The 15,221-nt window shown below is 37.3% G+C and overlaps 1 protein-coding gene across 1 annotated transcript; it reads right to left on the reverse strand.

The window, feature by feature from the left end:
• Nucleotides 1-12,760: 12,760 nt before the first annotated feature.
• Nucleotides 12,761-14,201, reverse strand: LOC106473847 (innexin shaking-B-like). Its single transcript, XM_022402233.1, has one exon. It carries the CDS (start codon nt 13,850-13,852, stop codon nt 12,761-12,763), a length of 1,092 nt encoding a protein of 363 aa, XP_022257941.1. The 5' UTR covers nt 13,853-14,201.
• Nucleotides 14,202-15,221: the final 1,020 nt, after the last annotated feature.

A 15,221-nucleotide genomic window follows, 5' to 3' on the forward strand; every position in this document is an offset into this window, starting at 1 on the left:
CTCAATAGATGGAGAAACAAATAATAAGGAAAAAATACTTGGAAGTTCAGTTATCTCTCAATAGATGGAGAAACAAATAATAAGGAAAAAATACTTGGAAGTTCAGTTATCTCTCAATAGATGGAGAAACAAATAATAAGGAAAAAATACTTGGAAGTTCAGTTATTTCTCAATAGATGGAGAAACAAATAATAAGGAAAAATACTTGGAAGTTCAGTTATCTCTAAATAGATGGAGAAAAAATGAAGAAAAAAATACTTGGAAGTTAAGTTATCAGAGGCGACTGCAGGAATGAACTCTCATTGCAGGTACTTACACAAAAAGAGCTCTGATATCCAAAGTTGCCGATTTTTTTATTTCACTGATTTTCCTAAAACTTGTATTACTGTCAGACGCAAAAATCAGATTGGACAAATTTGGACATTTTTATTTACATTTACTTTAATTTTTTTTACATAGTAAATTTATCTACAGTCTATGATACTTCCATATTAATAATTTTATTTTAGCTCATTTGTGGCACAATGCAGCGACGGTCCGGATGAACTGACCTCGCAGGCCGTAGTTTGGTGACCCCTGCTCTAGTCTATCATTTAGGGATTAAGGACGACTAGCACACTTAGCCCCCCGGAGTAGGTTTGTACGAAAGTCAACAAAACAAAACGTCATAAGTGTAACACTAGATAAGTATCTCTTTCTCTTCCCCCTCCCCATTTGGGGTTCTGAGGAGATGTGTAACTACTTAAGGTTGAATTGATTATTCTTCGTCTTAATTAATAGACCAATCAAGGTTAACTTCAGCATAGTTTACAGCACCATGTAAAATAGCATTATGTTCTACTAGATGGCAGCATCATGAAAAATAACTGATTTTTGTATTCTACTAACGTTGGACGAGTGAAATAAAAACTCGTTTGTAACAAAAGATAGGAAATTATGCGTCTATTTTTTTTTCTTAACACAAACATTAAAAGTTCAATAAAAGTACATAAAGTTACCAATACTGTTTCAAAGAATTCTAACAATAGTGGTCCATTCTAATACAACGTTGGTACTTTTTTCAAAATTAATTTGTCTGTGTGTGTAAAATGTTACTTGAATCTGAAGCTATGCATTTCTAACGTCATCAGAGCAAAGCGTAACACGGATCGAATAATTTAGCCTTCTGTAACATTACAACCATAGTAATAAAATAAAACAAACAGCCCAATAAAGAGAGAAAAAAAATCGATACGACACTTTTGGCTAAACTTTGTAAATTTATCGCTAAGCGTCACTTTTTCAAGGTAAACGTCGAGTTACAACACGAGCATTTGTTTCCGTTGATTGTAGCGAGTTAGTAACAGGGTACTGAAGACCACACTGACTGATTATTTCTCGATGCCATAGTAATCTGTGGTTTTGTATAAAATGTACCTGAAAATTTACAGTATTTTTTTTTCTTTTTAAAGGAAAGTTTCACAATGGGCTATCTATGGTGCGTCCACGAGAGGAAACGCATCTCGAATTTTGGCGTTTGAAGTCGTGAAGTTTTCTCCATGAAGATGGATGTTTGATATACATAAAAAAAACGTTAATTAGAAGAATTGTATATGGGGAGGGGGGATAATATCGATGTACTTAACTTGTATATGGGGAGGGGGATAATATCGATGTACTTAAATTGTATATCGGGGAGGGGGATGATATCGATGTACTTAAATTGTATATGTGGAGGGGATAATATCGATGTACTTAAATTGTATATGTGGAGGGGGGATAATATCGATGAACTTAAATTGTATATGGGGAGGGGGATAATATCGATGTACTTAAATTGTATATGGGGAGGGGGATAATATCGATGTACTTAAATTGTATATGGGGAGGGGGATAATATCGATGTACTTAAATTGTATATGTGGAGGGGAGATAATATCGATGTACTTAATATTTTGGGCAGAAATAGAGTTGGCTACAACTATGCTTTTCTAACTACATTCTACCATATGTGTTGATATCTTGTTTTAATCTAATATCTTGCACCTTGTTTAGATTAGCAAATTGCCCCCCCCCAATGGCACAGTGGTATGTCTGCGGACTTACAACGCTACAAACCGGGTTTCGATACCCGGGGTGGGCAGAGCACAGATAGCCCTTGTGTAGCTTTATTCATACTTAAAAACAAACAGATTAACAAATTAATCTCTGAAATAAAAAAAAACGAATTAGATTTAAGTACTTTTTCGAAGAGTTTAAAGTGATGAGGGGGTGGGAAGTGTTCAAACTTTGTAATCTGAGCGATTTGTGGTTTTTATTACCCTTGTTGAATGACTACACAATGCTGAGAGAACCACCACCCCATAGTCCAAGGCTAGGTTTTCCATGAACTTGGTTGACGTCTAACGTTTTGTAACACGGTAATTTCCATTGTTCGTAACGTCAAAATATAAACGAACAAGTCTTATTGCAGTCTTAGCCCCATTTTTCCGTGAGATCTAATCGCTTTATCAAGATTTTAGCCATTTTTTTTTCGTGAGAACTAATCGATTATCTTGATGATCAATTTTATTGGTTCTTACTTTGATTACTCTCAAGTTGCAAGAAGTGAAGGTCGCGGATCCACAAAATAAGTAGCTTTCCAGGGAAACTGTCTCTGTCGAACAATACGACAGAAGTACGAGTTAAAGAACTTCTGATTCTAAAGTAAAAAGGTTTGTTTGTTTTATTTTGAACTTCGTGCAGAGCTACGACAGGGCTATCTGCGCTAGCCTTCCCTAATTTAGCAGTGTAAGACTAGAGGGAAGGCAGCTAGTCATCACTACCCACCGCCAAGTCATGGGCTAATATTTTACCAACGAATAATGGGACTAACCGACACATTATACCGCCTCACGGCTGAAAGGGCGAGCATGTTTGGTGAGACGGTTAAAATTAAAGTTATTAATATTTGTTTGTTTGTAATTAAGCACAAAGCTACACAAGGGAATATCGGTGCTCTGCCCACCACGGGTATCGAAACCCGGCTTATAGCGTTGTAAGTCCGCAGACATACCGCTGTGCCACTAGGGGGCAGGTAAAACGGAAAATGTGAATTGTGTGGTTACCGTTATGAACGTCGACTCGGTGTGTAGAAATGTGTGTATACTTGTCTTGGCTTTAATGGAATTTAAGACAAACATTCTTAAGCTACAAATAATAAGCGACGTATATAATATCAAAAAAGTTTGGGTATAATCGTACAGGTGTTAGGGAAACTGTATAACCTATGACTCTCTACCGGTTGGTACGTCAACAATAAATACATGCGAAACACATTTATGAAAAAAAGATGAACATAGATGGCGCTGCAATGTGTTTTTGAAACAATATTTACTTACGTGACCTTATCAGGATTTACACTTGAATGCTATTTACAATTATCGATATGTTAATACTCGAGCAACAAAACCACATTCAACATTCAACTTTATGCAATTATATATGTTCTATCTCGTCTGTAATCGAACAAAACGGTATATTGAACTTGATATTTATTAGAAATTGACTTTTCATTCTCACTCGGAATTCTAAGGCACTTTAAATTAGAAATATCGTAATATATTTTTTTTCACTCGTAAAAATCATCACTTCCCTATATCTAAGTTCTTATTTAGTTCACCAATTTCATTTTAAGTGTTTGAAACTTTTTAGAATTCCAAAAATAAAGTTTCTGGAATGAAACTACAAACTACTACCACAGTTCACAACAGTTATTATAGCTTTATTCCCTTCCGAAAAAAAAAGGCTTAGGTCTCACAAATTGGATAAAAATTCGTCCTACCATTTATAAGAAACGTAATACGTTTATTATAAATCAAAACAGTAACCGCTTTAGTGCATCGTACAGACAACCTTATGAATGTATAATACATCAAAGGAATCAATCAGAAAGGTTATTATGTCGAAATGATATTTTGTAGAATGTCCTAGAACATTCTGATGTCGCTTTACAACCTTGTAGCACACGTTGAAATACTAAGTCTGCGGAAGCATTATGAGTTTATAGAAAACCAAAGGCTGTTATTTTAATCAAAACATATATAAATGATTTATAAATTACACTTTTTTTTCACGTGCTTGACTATCAACCTGAAAAATGTTAACTTTTATCAATAGAACAAATTACGCCCTTTTTAAAGGATTTGGTATTACTGATCGTTTGATATGACTTGTCTTGATATTGATACCACTGCAATATTTCATCGCCACCTGTGGGATTTTTTTCACAAATGTTTTTATACACATGCGAAGCAGTAGGATGAATGGTTCCATCACCAGCTATACGCTTATACCCAAATATTAGTTTGTATTTGCTCTGTGTACTAACATTATAAATGAAACAATCAGGAACCCTCGTGGACAGGCTGGGTTTCTGAACAGTTTAGATGATAAAGTAATCAGACAGTGTGTAACTCTCGTGGACAGGCTGGGTTTCTGGACAGTTTAGATGATATTTCTATACAGTTACATCTCACACTTAAAAATCATATTCAGAATCATTAAACATATAACTGAAAATTAGGATACATACCGAATCGTTAATCAAGCTCAGTGTGTGCTGCCATCTAGTGTTATGGAACAAAACTACAATAATGCATTTGTAAAAGCTTGTCTATAAGTGAATGAAATGTTTGACACTATGTCAACTTACAAACACATATGCACACCTTCTGTTATAATAGATAAATAATTATTGCAAATAGTTTTATAATTGCCGGTGTCCTTCATAGTTACACAAGAAACAAATTATTGTTTGGTTTGAAATACAAGCTGGAGGATGGATAGGTGCCCCGTGTCTTGTTAAACAATGTGCCACATATAAGATAGTCATTAGAATTTGTTGGAATGTCATCAAAGTAGCTAAAACGGAGTACCTGTGGTACCATAAACGAATGAGAGAAAATTTAAATGTATTCTAATGAATACCACAGAGCTTTATTTTTTGTGCAGATGTCATAACATTTATTACCCAAACTAATGGTTTGGTTTTTCTTTGATAGAGTATTCATGATGAAATGTAGTTTAATGGACGACAACTGCCTGTTGTAGAGACACAGATGTATAGGACGTTTTTCGTCTTGAACTTGAAGAAGAAAGACGGAAGACTTTCGAAACGTCGTCCTCTACACTAGCGTTTCTACAACAGGCAGTTGTCGTCCATTCAGCTACATCTCATAATGGTTTGGTTACTCGACGCAATGCTTCCTAAAACACAATAGTATGAGAGTAATTAAGCTAAATGTTAAACCTGCAATATTTAAAATAATGAAGGTCAGAGATTAAAACTGATGTCGTACTTCTCAGAATAAGATGTCTTTTTTGTTTAAATAGTGAGATTATGTAGAGACGGAAATAAGTTTTAAGGCATTTTTTAAAGTATCTGTAATACAGGCCACACCTACTGTAATAAATACAGGCCACACCTATTATAATACATGAAGCCACGCCTACTGTAATACAGGCCACTCCTACCGTAATACAGGCCACTCCTACCGCAATACAGGCCACACCCACCGCAATACAGGCCACACCTACCGTATTTGTTAAAGTATCTGTAATATAGGTCATACCCACAGAGAGCCCGGGAAAAGTTTTCAATAGCCAAAAGCCCAGAAGGAAACCTTGGAAAAGGCAAAAAATGTCTGGTCAATTAATACGAAAGATTTCTTTCTTTCTTTAAAAACAATTATCTTTCCAAACTGTTGTGTAGCATATTTACATTCAGGCAGTTTTCTTAGACTATTGTTTAGTAGCCATTCGCATTTTTTGTCCAATCGCAGCCTTCGTTGCAGAATTAGAACAATAATGTAAAAAGTTCTACCATTGCCCAACACAGTTTGAAAGATCTAGAAACCCTATCATCCGAAAGTCGGTTAGCTGGTATTATAACTAATCATTTTGCTTGAAAGAAGGAGAGTAAGTGAACTTTTAACTGAAATAATTAATCAATTAACTTTATGTACACGTTGTTGATCTCACCTCTGCAACAGGACTGTCAAAAAACACGAGATTAATTTAACAGGTAAAACGCTGTTAGTGGCCGTGTTTCAAACAGTCGAACTTCTTCGAAATACTGTATATCTTCAATTTAAATTTGTACAAATATTTAATAAATTTTATGAACAAAAATGAATGTGATAATCTCAGTAAAGGTTTAAATATTTGAATTTTTCACGAAGACTGTCTTAAACCGTTTTCATCGTATAAGAAAAAGTGGGCCACGAATTGATCGTGAGTTATCAGTTTGATATGGTTTATCATCTTGAGATACTCAAGACTAACTTCGTAGGGGGTATATTTTCACAGGAGCTTGGAAACCTAGCCATTAACAACAAATTCATCGCCACGTGCACAGATAAACCACACATTTCGTTGGCGAAAGAAAGAAAGAAAAAACAACACAAACAGAAGGATATAAAACAATGTGCAGTTATTCCTTTGAGTGTTATTAAGGTTAGAATTAGCTGTGGTTTCAATATACCGAAGCTAAGACTGGAGTTGCTGACGTCATGAAACACGGTCTCATAGGGGGAGTTACCGACAGTCTTAAACGTTAGAAATAAACTATCTGTCATCTTCTGAAAGGTAACCCCCCAGTGGCACAGTGGTATGACTGCGGACTTACAACGCTAGAAACCGGGTTTCGATACCCGTGGTGGGCAGAGGACAGATATCCCTTGTATAGCTTTGTGCATAATTAAAAACAAACAAACTGAAAGGTAAAGAAGCAACAACAATCATTTGTTTTTTTAAAGAGCTGAAATGTTTTAATGATTTTATATTTTAATTATTAATATTTTAGTTCCTGTTGTATTTGTTTTATTTGTGCCTTTCACTGCTAAATTAGGGATGGCTAGTGCAGACAGTCCTCGTGTTGCTCTACGCAAAATTCAAACAAACAGGCTAACAATTTTGAATAATAACTGCCTTTTTGTAAAAAGAACGTAACACCCCTAGTGGAAATTGTATGTACTAACCTGAGTCTTTGTTTAAGTATATACTTCTAATATTTCGAAGTTGATGGTTGGGGCAATTTAGATGATGATGATGATTCATCAGCGATTCTCGGGAAGATTTACTTGGCAGCCTATCCGCTCTCCGGGTAGTCTTCCCTAATTCAGCAGTGAAAGACTAGAGGGAAGATAATTGTCAATGTACTACCCACCGCCAACTCTTGGGCTACTCTTTTACCAACGAATAGTGGGTTTGATCGTCTCATTATTACTCCCCCAGAGCTGAAAGGGCGAGCATGTTCGGCGAAGGGATTCGAACCCGCGACCCACAGATTGTCAGTCTATCGCTCTAACCATCATACCATGCCATGTTCCTTGAGTTATTACTAGGTTAAAAAAGGTTAATATGAAACGCTCTTTCAGAGAAGATCCACAATATCGAAGTTCGTTAGGAGACACCCTGTAAAAGGTGTTTCACTGCAGAACAGTTAAGCTCTTTAAGAAAGTGAGCATTACAACATCGAGAAACAAGTACTTATCATTTTCAAAAAAGGTATCTCAAAGGATTGGTTGTTTGTTAGTTTGAAGTTAAGCACAAAGCTACACAATGTGCTCTCTGTGCTTTGCCCACCATGGGTATCGAAACCCGGTTTCTAGCGTTGTAAATCCGCAAACGTACCGCTGTTCCACTGGGGGGCATCTCGAAGAAAGCACTCTTTTTTTAGTTGCTAAAGTATAGTTGAGTGTACCGCAAATACTTTCCACATATGTAAGTTATGGAACTAAGTCAAAAACTCACTGAAGAATGGTTGTCACGAAACGACAAGAACAGGCAGTTGAAGTAAGGAGTAACAATGGCAACACATTCAATAGAGTAGGCAGGGCGTGGCCTACTACTTAATGTGGCCGGACTGTGAATCCGGCAGGTTAAGCCATGAGAAACAATACCAACACGTTAAATACAATAGATCTGACGTGGCCAAGTGTTTAGCGTGGCCGAACTGTGAATATGAAGATTTGTGTTTCGCGTACCGTTATCGCAACAATGCTATCCCCACTTTGGGTGCGTTATAAAAGTGAAGGTCAAATTCCTATGTTCAGTCTGACATGAATAATTACCATTTTATGGGAGGCGTTGTTCATTAATTGATCTTCCTCTGGCCTGGCATCGCCTGGTGGTTAGGACATTCAAGCCCCCATCTCTGAATATACTAGTTCTTTCACCCATCGGAGCGTTATAATGTGTCGGTTAATCCCACTGTTCGAGTCCCCCATCTCCGAATATACTAGTTCTTTCAACCATCGGAGCGTTATAGTGAGTCGGTCAATCTCGCTGTTCGTTGGTAAAAAAAGTAGCCCAAGAGTTGGCGGAGGGTGGTGTTGACTATCGACCTTCCCTCCAGCCTATCAGATACAGTTAGTCATGAATAGTCCTTGTGTAGTTTTTCGCGAAACTTCCAAAACAAACAAACTTTCTGGAAGTGTTTAAAATCATGGTTAAAACGAGTCCCAACAACAGAAATTTGTTGTCAATTAAACACTTGTTAACACTAATAAAAAGCTATATCTTTGTTGTTAATCACAATGAGATACCTGTACCGTGTCTACCACGAATATCGAAACCCGGTTTTTAGAGATATGAGTCCCCAGACTTACCGTGGACCCAAGTTATAAATTATTTTTGTTCTAGAAAAAATTCGAAAGGAAGTTAAATATAAACAAATCTAAAAGAGACCTTAACATTTGAAAATTAGATTAACTCTCGAAACGATTGAAAATGATCTAAACTCTTAGACCCCCCCAAAAAAAACAAACAAACAACAACAACAACAAAAAAACATTGCATTAAAATTACTTCTTGAAAATTTTCGAAATGTTGTTAACACTAGAAACAAGCCCCCCCCCCCCCTCAGTGGCACAGCGGTATGTCTGCGGACTTACAACGCTAGAAACCGGGTTTCGATACCCGTGGTGGGCAGAACACAGATTGCCCATTGTGTAGCTTTGTGCTTAATTCCAAACAAACAAACACTAGAAACAAACTTGTAAATTAAGTTAACTCTTGAAAAACTTGAAAATGACGATAACGACTGAAAAATTTGGAAGTTAAATTAACTCTCGAAAACTTTGAAAATTATCTAAATTCTTGGACCCCCACCCAAAAAACAACAACAACAAAACGTTGCATTAAAATTACTTCTCTGAAAACATCAGAAATGACGCTAACACTAGAAATTTTTCGAAATGTTGTTAACACTAAAAACAAACTTGGATATTAATTTAACTCTTGAAAATTTTTTAAATGAAGCTACTTCTCGAAACTTTTGGAATTTACAAGTTGCACAAGGGCTACCTTCGTTTAGTCGTCATTAATGTTGAAATGACAACTCTTGGAGTACTCTAATCGAAGAGTGGGATTTGACTGTCACTTTTATAACGCACCCAACGTGCGGAGTGCAAATTTGCGGCAACGGGACGCGAAGCTTGGAACTTCGGATCAACAGTCCAGTAAGTTAAACTCTGGTCTGCTCCTGGCTCTAAATTTGGAAATGAAATTAGTCAACACTCAAATAAGTTTGAAACGAATTAACACTTGAGACATTTCTAAATGTCTAACAATGTCAGCAAAGGTCAGGTAAATCTAAATACATAAATTAGTGAATATTATACACTACTGGAGCTAATGTATTAAAATAAACTGATGTCGTTCATTCACTTCCCGCACGTACACATATCATAGAAACAGTGTGCGCATGCTCAATCTTTGAGCTTACGCTTCTCTTTCTACAAGATGTAGATCTGCGGGATATACGAGCGCACGTGAAGGTGTTACTAACGGTGACATTAACAATTTGGAAAAACAATAACACATTTTTGTTTCTAGCATGGAGGATGGCCAAAAAAAGGCTTCTGAAAACACATGTTAGCTCTACAAACTTTTGTTTCTGTCTTAAAGAATTTTGGGTAAAAAGGACACGAAGCGAGTCCTGTTTATATACTCGAAATCATGTTGTTTGCATATGAATTTTTATGAAAACAACATGATTTCGAGTATATAAACAGGACTCGCTTCGTGTCCTTTTTACCCGCTAGAAACCTGGTTTCGATACCTGTGGTGGGCAGAGCACAGATAGCTCTTTGTGTAGCTTAATTACAAACAGAATCCTCTAAAGCCAATTTTAAATGAATAATTAATTATTTATTTATTCAAATATTTTATTCGGAATATACTTAAGAGTAGATATACAAATTTTTTCGGGGACTCTTTAAGAAATTATTTTTTTAGAAACCTGAAGAAGGCCTCGGCGTAGAAACAAAAATGTCGTCCACTCCAAAACTTCGATACAATTGTCACAGCCTAAACCTCTTCGAAAACAAATTTCAATGTTGCTAAAAAAATTTCAAAAATATCGCACACCGAAAATATATCATAATTATTAATTCACTTGGATAGAAGTTACATAATTTTACGGAATTAAGGACTAATCGTTACTATGGTAACCAGTGACGTATCTCTTACCACGCTACAACATCAAGTTACGGCAATTACCATTGGTCGAAATTGGCTGAAGACAAAAAAAAAAAAAATAGAGAAATTACTCTTTTTTAATAATATGAAATTATCGTTGTTGTTTTTAGCACGAAGCTATGCAATGGGCTACCGGGCTCTTTCCGTCGGGAGGAATCGAACCCCGGATTTTAGCGTTGTATGAAACTCTCGAATTTTTTTTACGATATTATCGATATGTCTATTAGTGAACACGAGGTTTGTGTATCTATTATCGAAACGTTGTTGTTTGTTTTTTTTAATTACGTATAAAGACACGTCAATAGATTTTGTTTTAAAGCATCAATGTGATAAAACAATACGTACGTCCACACTCACTGTTTAATTTTCTGATAATAGTTCATTTTGTAAGTCTCTCTGCCACCTTCCCTAATATGAATATTGATGATGACGTATTTTGTGATGATGGCATATATACACTAAAGCCATCTCTCGCCATCCCCAATTTTGAACTACAGACCAAAAGGGAAAGCTGCCGCTCAGAGGGCTCTATGACCAAACATCCACTCTTAAAACGCACATACAGCTCAAAGTGTATAGAAGATTTTGCGGTATCGCACGGGTTCGAACCCGGCTCCCCAACTCCGAAATCCAGAGCTCTACCACAAGGTCAACCCGCGCCCTGTTGAGAAGATGTAAGACAGCTAGTCATCACCACCCACCGCCAACTCTTGGGCTACTTTTTTACCAACGAATAGTGGGTTGACCGTCACATTATAACGCCCCCACGGCTGAAAGGGCGAGCATGTTTGGTGTGACGGGGATTCAAACCCGCGACCCTCAGATTGCGAGTCGCGTGCCTTAACCACCTGGCCATGCCGGGCCTATTGAGAAGAGCACAATAAAAACATTTTTTACGGATTAGTAAGACATACTTCTAGAAGTGAACATATATGCCAACCTTTACATAATGAGTTGTTAATATATCGTGATAAACTAAAATAGATATAGAAGTTTTGCGTTGTAATTGTAATTTAATCAAATCGCTCGTTGATTACAAATGATTAGGACTAGAAAGGTCTATATATTGAACGATAAAAGATTCATATATACAATTAAAACAACGCCACCATCATCAGAAATATGTTAAAGTTTTCAATGAATTATTTATTGTGTAATTAATTTAGTGTTGCATTCCTTTTAATTTTATACATTACACAAGTGCCATTTTAAATTAATTAATAATATATTTCCTTTTCTTGTGTACCCAGATAGGACAGCAGTAGGCTTACGGACTTACAACGTTAAAATCCGAGGTTCTATTCTCTGCGGTGAACACAGCGGTTACCCACTGTGGTTTTGCTCTAAAACAAATAAACAGGCCTCTTTTTACACACACACACACCCCACGCAGTGGCTCAGTGGTAAGTCTGAAGGCTTCTAAGGCTAAAAACCGGGTTTCGATACCAGTGGTGGATACGGAACAGATATCCCATTGTGTAGCTTTGCATTTAAGAACAAACACATTTTTCTTATAATGAAGTTCTGAAATTAAAATTGGCTGCCTGTAAAAAAAAAAAAGGGTCAGGAATTACATAATACGTCTTTTAAAATTCAAGTTATCGGAATTTTTCTTCAACACCCATCGACAAGTGCATAAGTTGACCTGTAAGTGCATAAGTTGACCTGTAAGTGCATAAGTTTACCTGTAAGTTGACCTGTAAGTGCATAAGTTTACCTGTAAGTTGACCCGTAAGTGCATAAGTTTACCTGTAATTTGACCTGTAAGTGCATAAGTTTACCTGTAAGTTGACCTGTAAGTGCATAAGTTTACCTGTAATTTGACCTGTAAGTGCATATGTTTACCTGTAAGTTGACCTGTGAGTGCATAAGTTGACCTGTAATTTGACCTGTAAGTGCATAAGTTTACCTGTAAGTTGACCTGTGAGTGCATAAGTTGACCTGTAAGTGCATAAGTTTACCTGTAAGTTGACCTGTAAGTGCATAAGTTGACCTGACTGTTTGACATTTTTAAACATCTTATTCGATACGATTTTCCAAACGTACACAGAAAAAAACTAGGCTTTCTCAAAAATTAATAAATAATAAATCTTCAGAAAATTATTCCTTGTATTATTAAAGATTGTTTCATAAGTTAATTACTCACAATATTTTGTTGACCTCTTTTCAACAGCATAAACTTACTAACAACTAAAGCGTAATGAATATGGAAGATTCACACCGAGCACATTCTAGTCAATAATAATAGATGTTGTCGTCACGCGGTAGAATCCTTCGGAGCCCTGGTCAGTCGATTGGCCATGTCCGTTACAACTTCTTTGAATATCATAGAATCGATGTTCTGACCAAGCATGTACATTAGGAACCAGTCTCCCAGTGATCCCCTTCGGACCACCGTGTGCAGGTGGTCAAGATGGACGGTTCGGAAGCGGAAATTGAGATAGTAAACCCTGACGGGAGGACAGACAACGAGAATGATTCGACACACCAGGACCATGCCGGTCAGCGCTGCAAGGACGATGAACCAGAACCACAAGAATATGTAGATCTTCTCATTAACTATGTTTAGAGGAAGAAGACACATAGCATCGTGAGTCTCGAGGTTTCCAGAGGCACCGTATTTAAATAATTTACACTTAGCCACGCGAGGAAAAATCCGAATCATGGGATCCAGACGATCTTCTTGATCCATTTCGGAGAACCGGATCACTTCCAAGCCATAGGTCAAAAACTCGCCATCAAAAAACTTATTTATGAGAAACATTTGACCAACAACATTGGCAAAGGCCAGGGTTTCACAGATGAAGTAACGAGCAGCATACCAATCGTGGTGGCGCTGGCTGGAGGCCAGATATTCAACCAGTAGCTTCTTCTTTTGTTTCTTTTCTGCCTCTCCACACATTCCGACGTCCAGATCCATCATCAGAGCCTGGATTTTTCCCCCTTCCCACAGCTTCCATAGCCAGCGTGGAATGTAGAACAGAGCAGCTTGGAAGAACAGTGTGAAACACACCCATTGGTAATACTTGTGGTACTTCAGTTCATCCATGGATTCGGTGTTCGATCCTACTCCCGGATATGGAATTTCCTTTCCCACCTCCTTGTTATAGGTATTGGGCATTGAGAAAGTGGTGTGAATCCAACAATATGTGTTTACGTAGGACTCCGTAACCTCTCGGCTTTTCAGGCAGTCAATGGGATCTCCAACGAATTGTTTCATAGACACTACAATAGTGAACGTCAACAATACAAGCACGGTGACGGTGTAATGGAGTCGAAATACAGTGTTGTCGATCCTAACTCGGCTGGTCTTCAGTAAGCTCTTTAAACTTCGTATGACATCCAACATGGTCACAACTTTTTGGCTTTTTGAAGAGCCGCATAAGTCGACAAAGAAACTCTTAGGCTTAGGTACAAATAACGAAGGAGCTTTTAAGAAAACCAGCGTGTTGCCACTCAACCAAGATCGTCTTCTCGATAGAATGTGTTCTTTGCTTTATTTAGAAAATTAATTCATTCCCAAACGCGACACCACTTCGTAGAATAAGTTGTCCGTGAGGTATTTCCTAAGACACAGTTACGAAAGACTACACCTTTCAAACGCGTTTTTCCAACGTTATAGTAAAGTTCTTATTTCCCAACATTCGGGTTTCTTTCAACGTCGAAAATATTGATACCCACCGATCGGTATTCACGTGGGAAAACAAAACTGAAACCTATTTAACAGTACTCTCTTTATTAGCGTACTTTTTTGCTGTCTTTGAAAATAACTAAAGAAACGTTTTAATCATTATTTTTCTTTCAAAATCTACAAAAAAATGAGCGTTAGAGAGGGAAAGGAAATCATTTAGTTTCTCAAAATCAAGCCCCTGTAATACGTAAACACTAAAGTAATAACCGTGTCTTTAGTTAGGCCTATAAGAATGATGCCGTTGGCTGTTACGGGCAGAAATTAGCACCAGAATGAATAGACGTTTACTGATACGACTAACATCCCTCGAGCACGAAGTCTATTTCAATCTTTGAATCCCACTGGCACCGCACGTGATATGACGTCTTCTAAAACAAAAGTAATAGGCTTAGCGCTACCGTAAACAGTGGTGCTCGTAGTGAGAAGTGGTACTAGCCTAACGCACTGGGCTCTTAAGAAATAAACGCTTGCTCACGGTGGTCCTATATTTAGTTTAGAGAAGGGTACGATTCTCTGTTCAAAACTAGAGACGACTCCTTATCTTTAGTCTTGCTGAAAACACCGTGGAATAAATACGCCCACTCGAAATGACACAATACAGCCGATACAAAAAAAAGAGTTTTCAAAATATGCGTATAAGAAACGATAGTCTGATCTCGAGAACTTTCCCGCGTTCTTCCTCATGAACAAACTCGTGGAGCAGTAGTTTGTTTGGTTTTGTTTTCCCACTTCACATATCTTATTGTTTATAGAGAAAATATCAGTTCTAATGGAAAATCATGTTGTAATTCCGCAGACATACCGCTGTGCCACTGGGGGGTCACACATCAGGTTTTGTTTGTTTGTTTGTTTGAAGTTAAGCACAAAACTACACAAAGAGCTATCTGTGCTCTGCCCATCACAGGTATCGAAACCAGGTTTCTAGCGTTGTAAGTCCGCAGACATACCGCTGTGCCACTGGGGGGTCACACATCAGGTTTTGTTTGTTTGTTTGTTTGAAGTTAAGCACAAAACTACACAAAGAGCT

Source organism: Limulus polyphemus, unplaced genomic scaffold (genome assembly GCF_000517525.1).
Source record: "Limulus polyphemus unplaced genomic scaffold, Limulus_polyphemus-2.1.2 Scaffold6554, whole genome shotgun sequence".
In the NCBI taxonomy this organism is placed as follows: domain Eukaryota; kingdom Metazoa; phylum Arthropoda; class Merostomata; order Xiphosura; family Limulidae; genus Limulus; species Limulus polyphemus.

Bases quoted from the DNA above. Each gene is read 5' to 3' on its own strand.
- LOC106473847 (XM_022402233.1), bottom strand. From the start codon at position 13,852: ATGTTGGATGTCATACGAAGTTTAAAGAGCTTACTGAAGACCAGCCGA.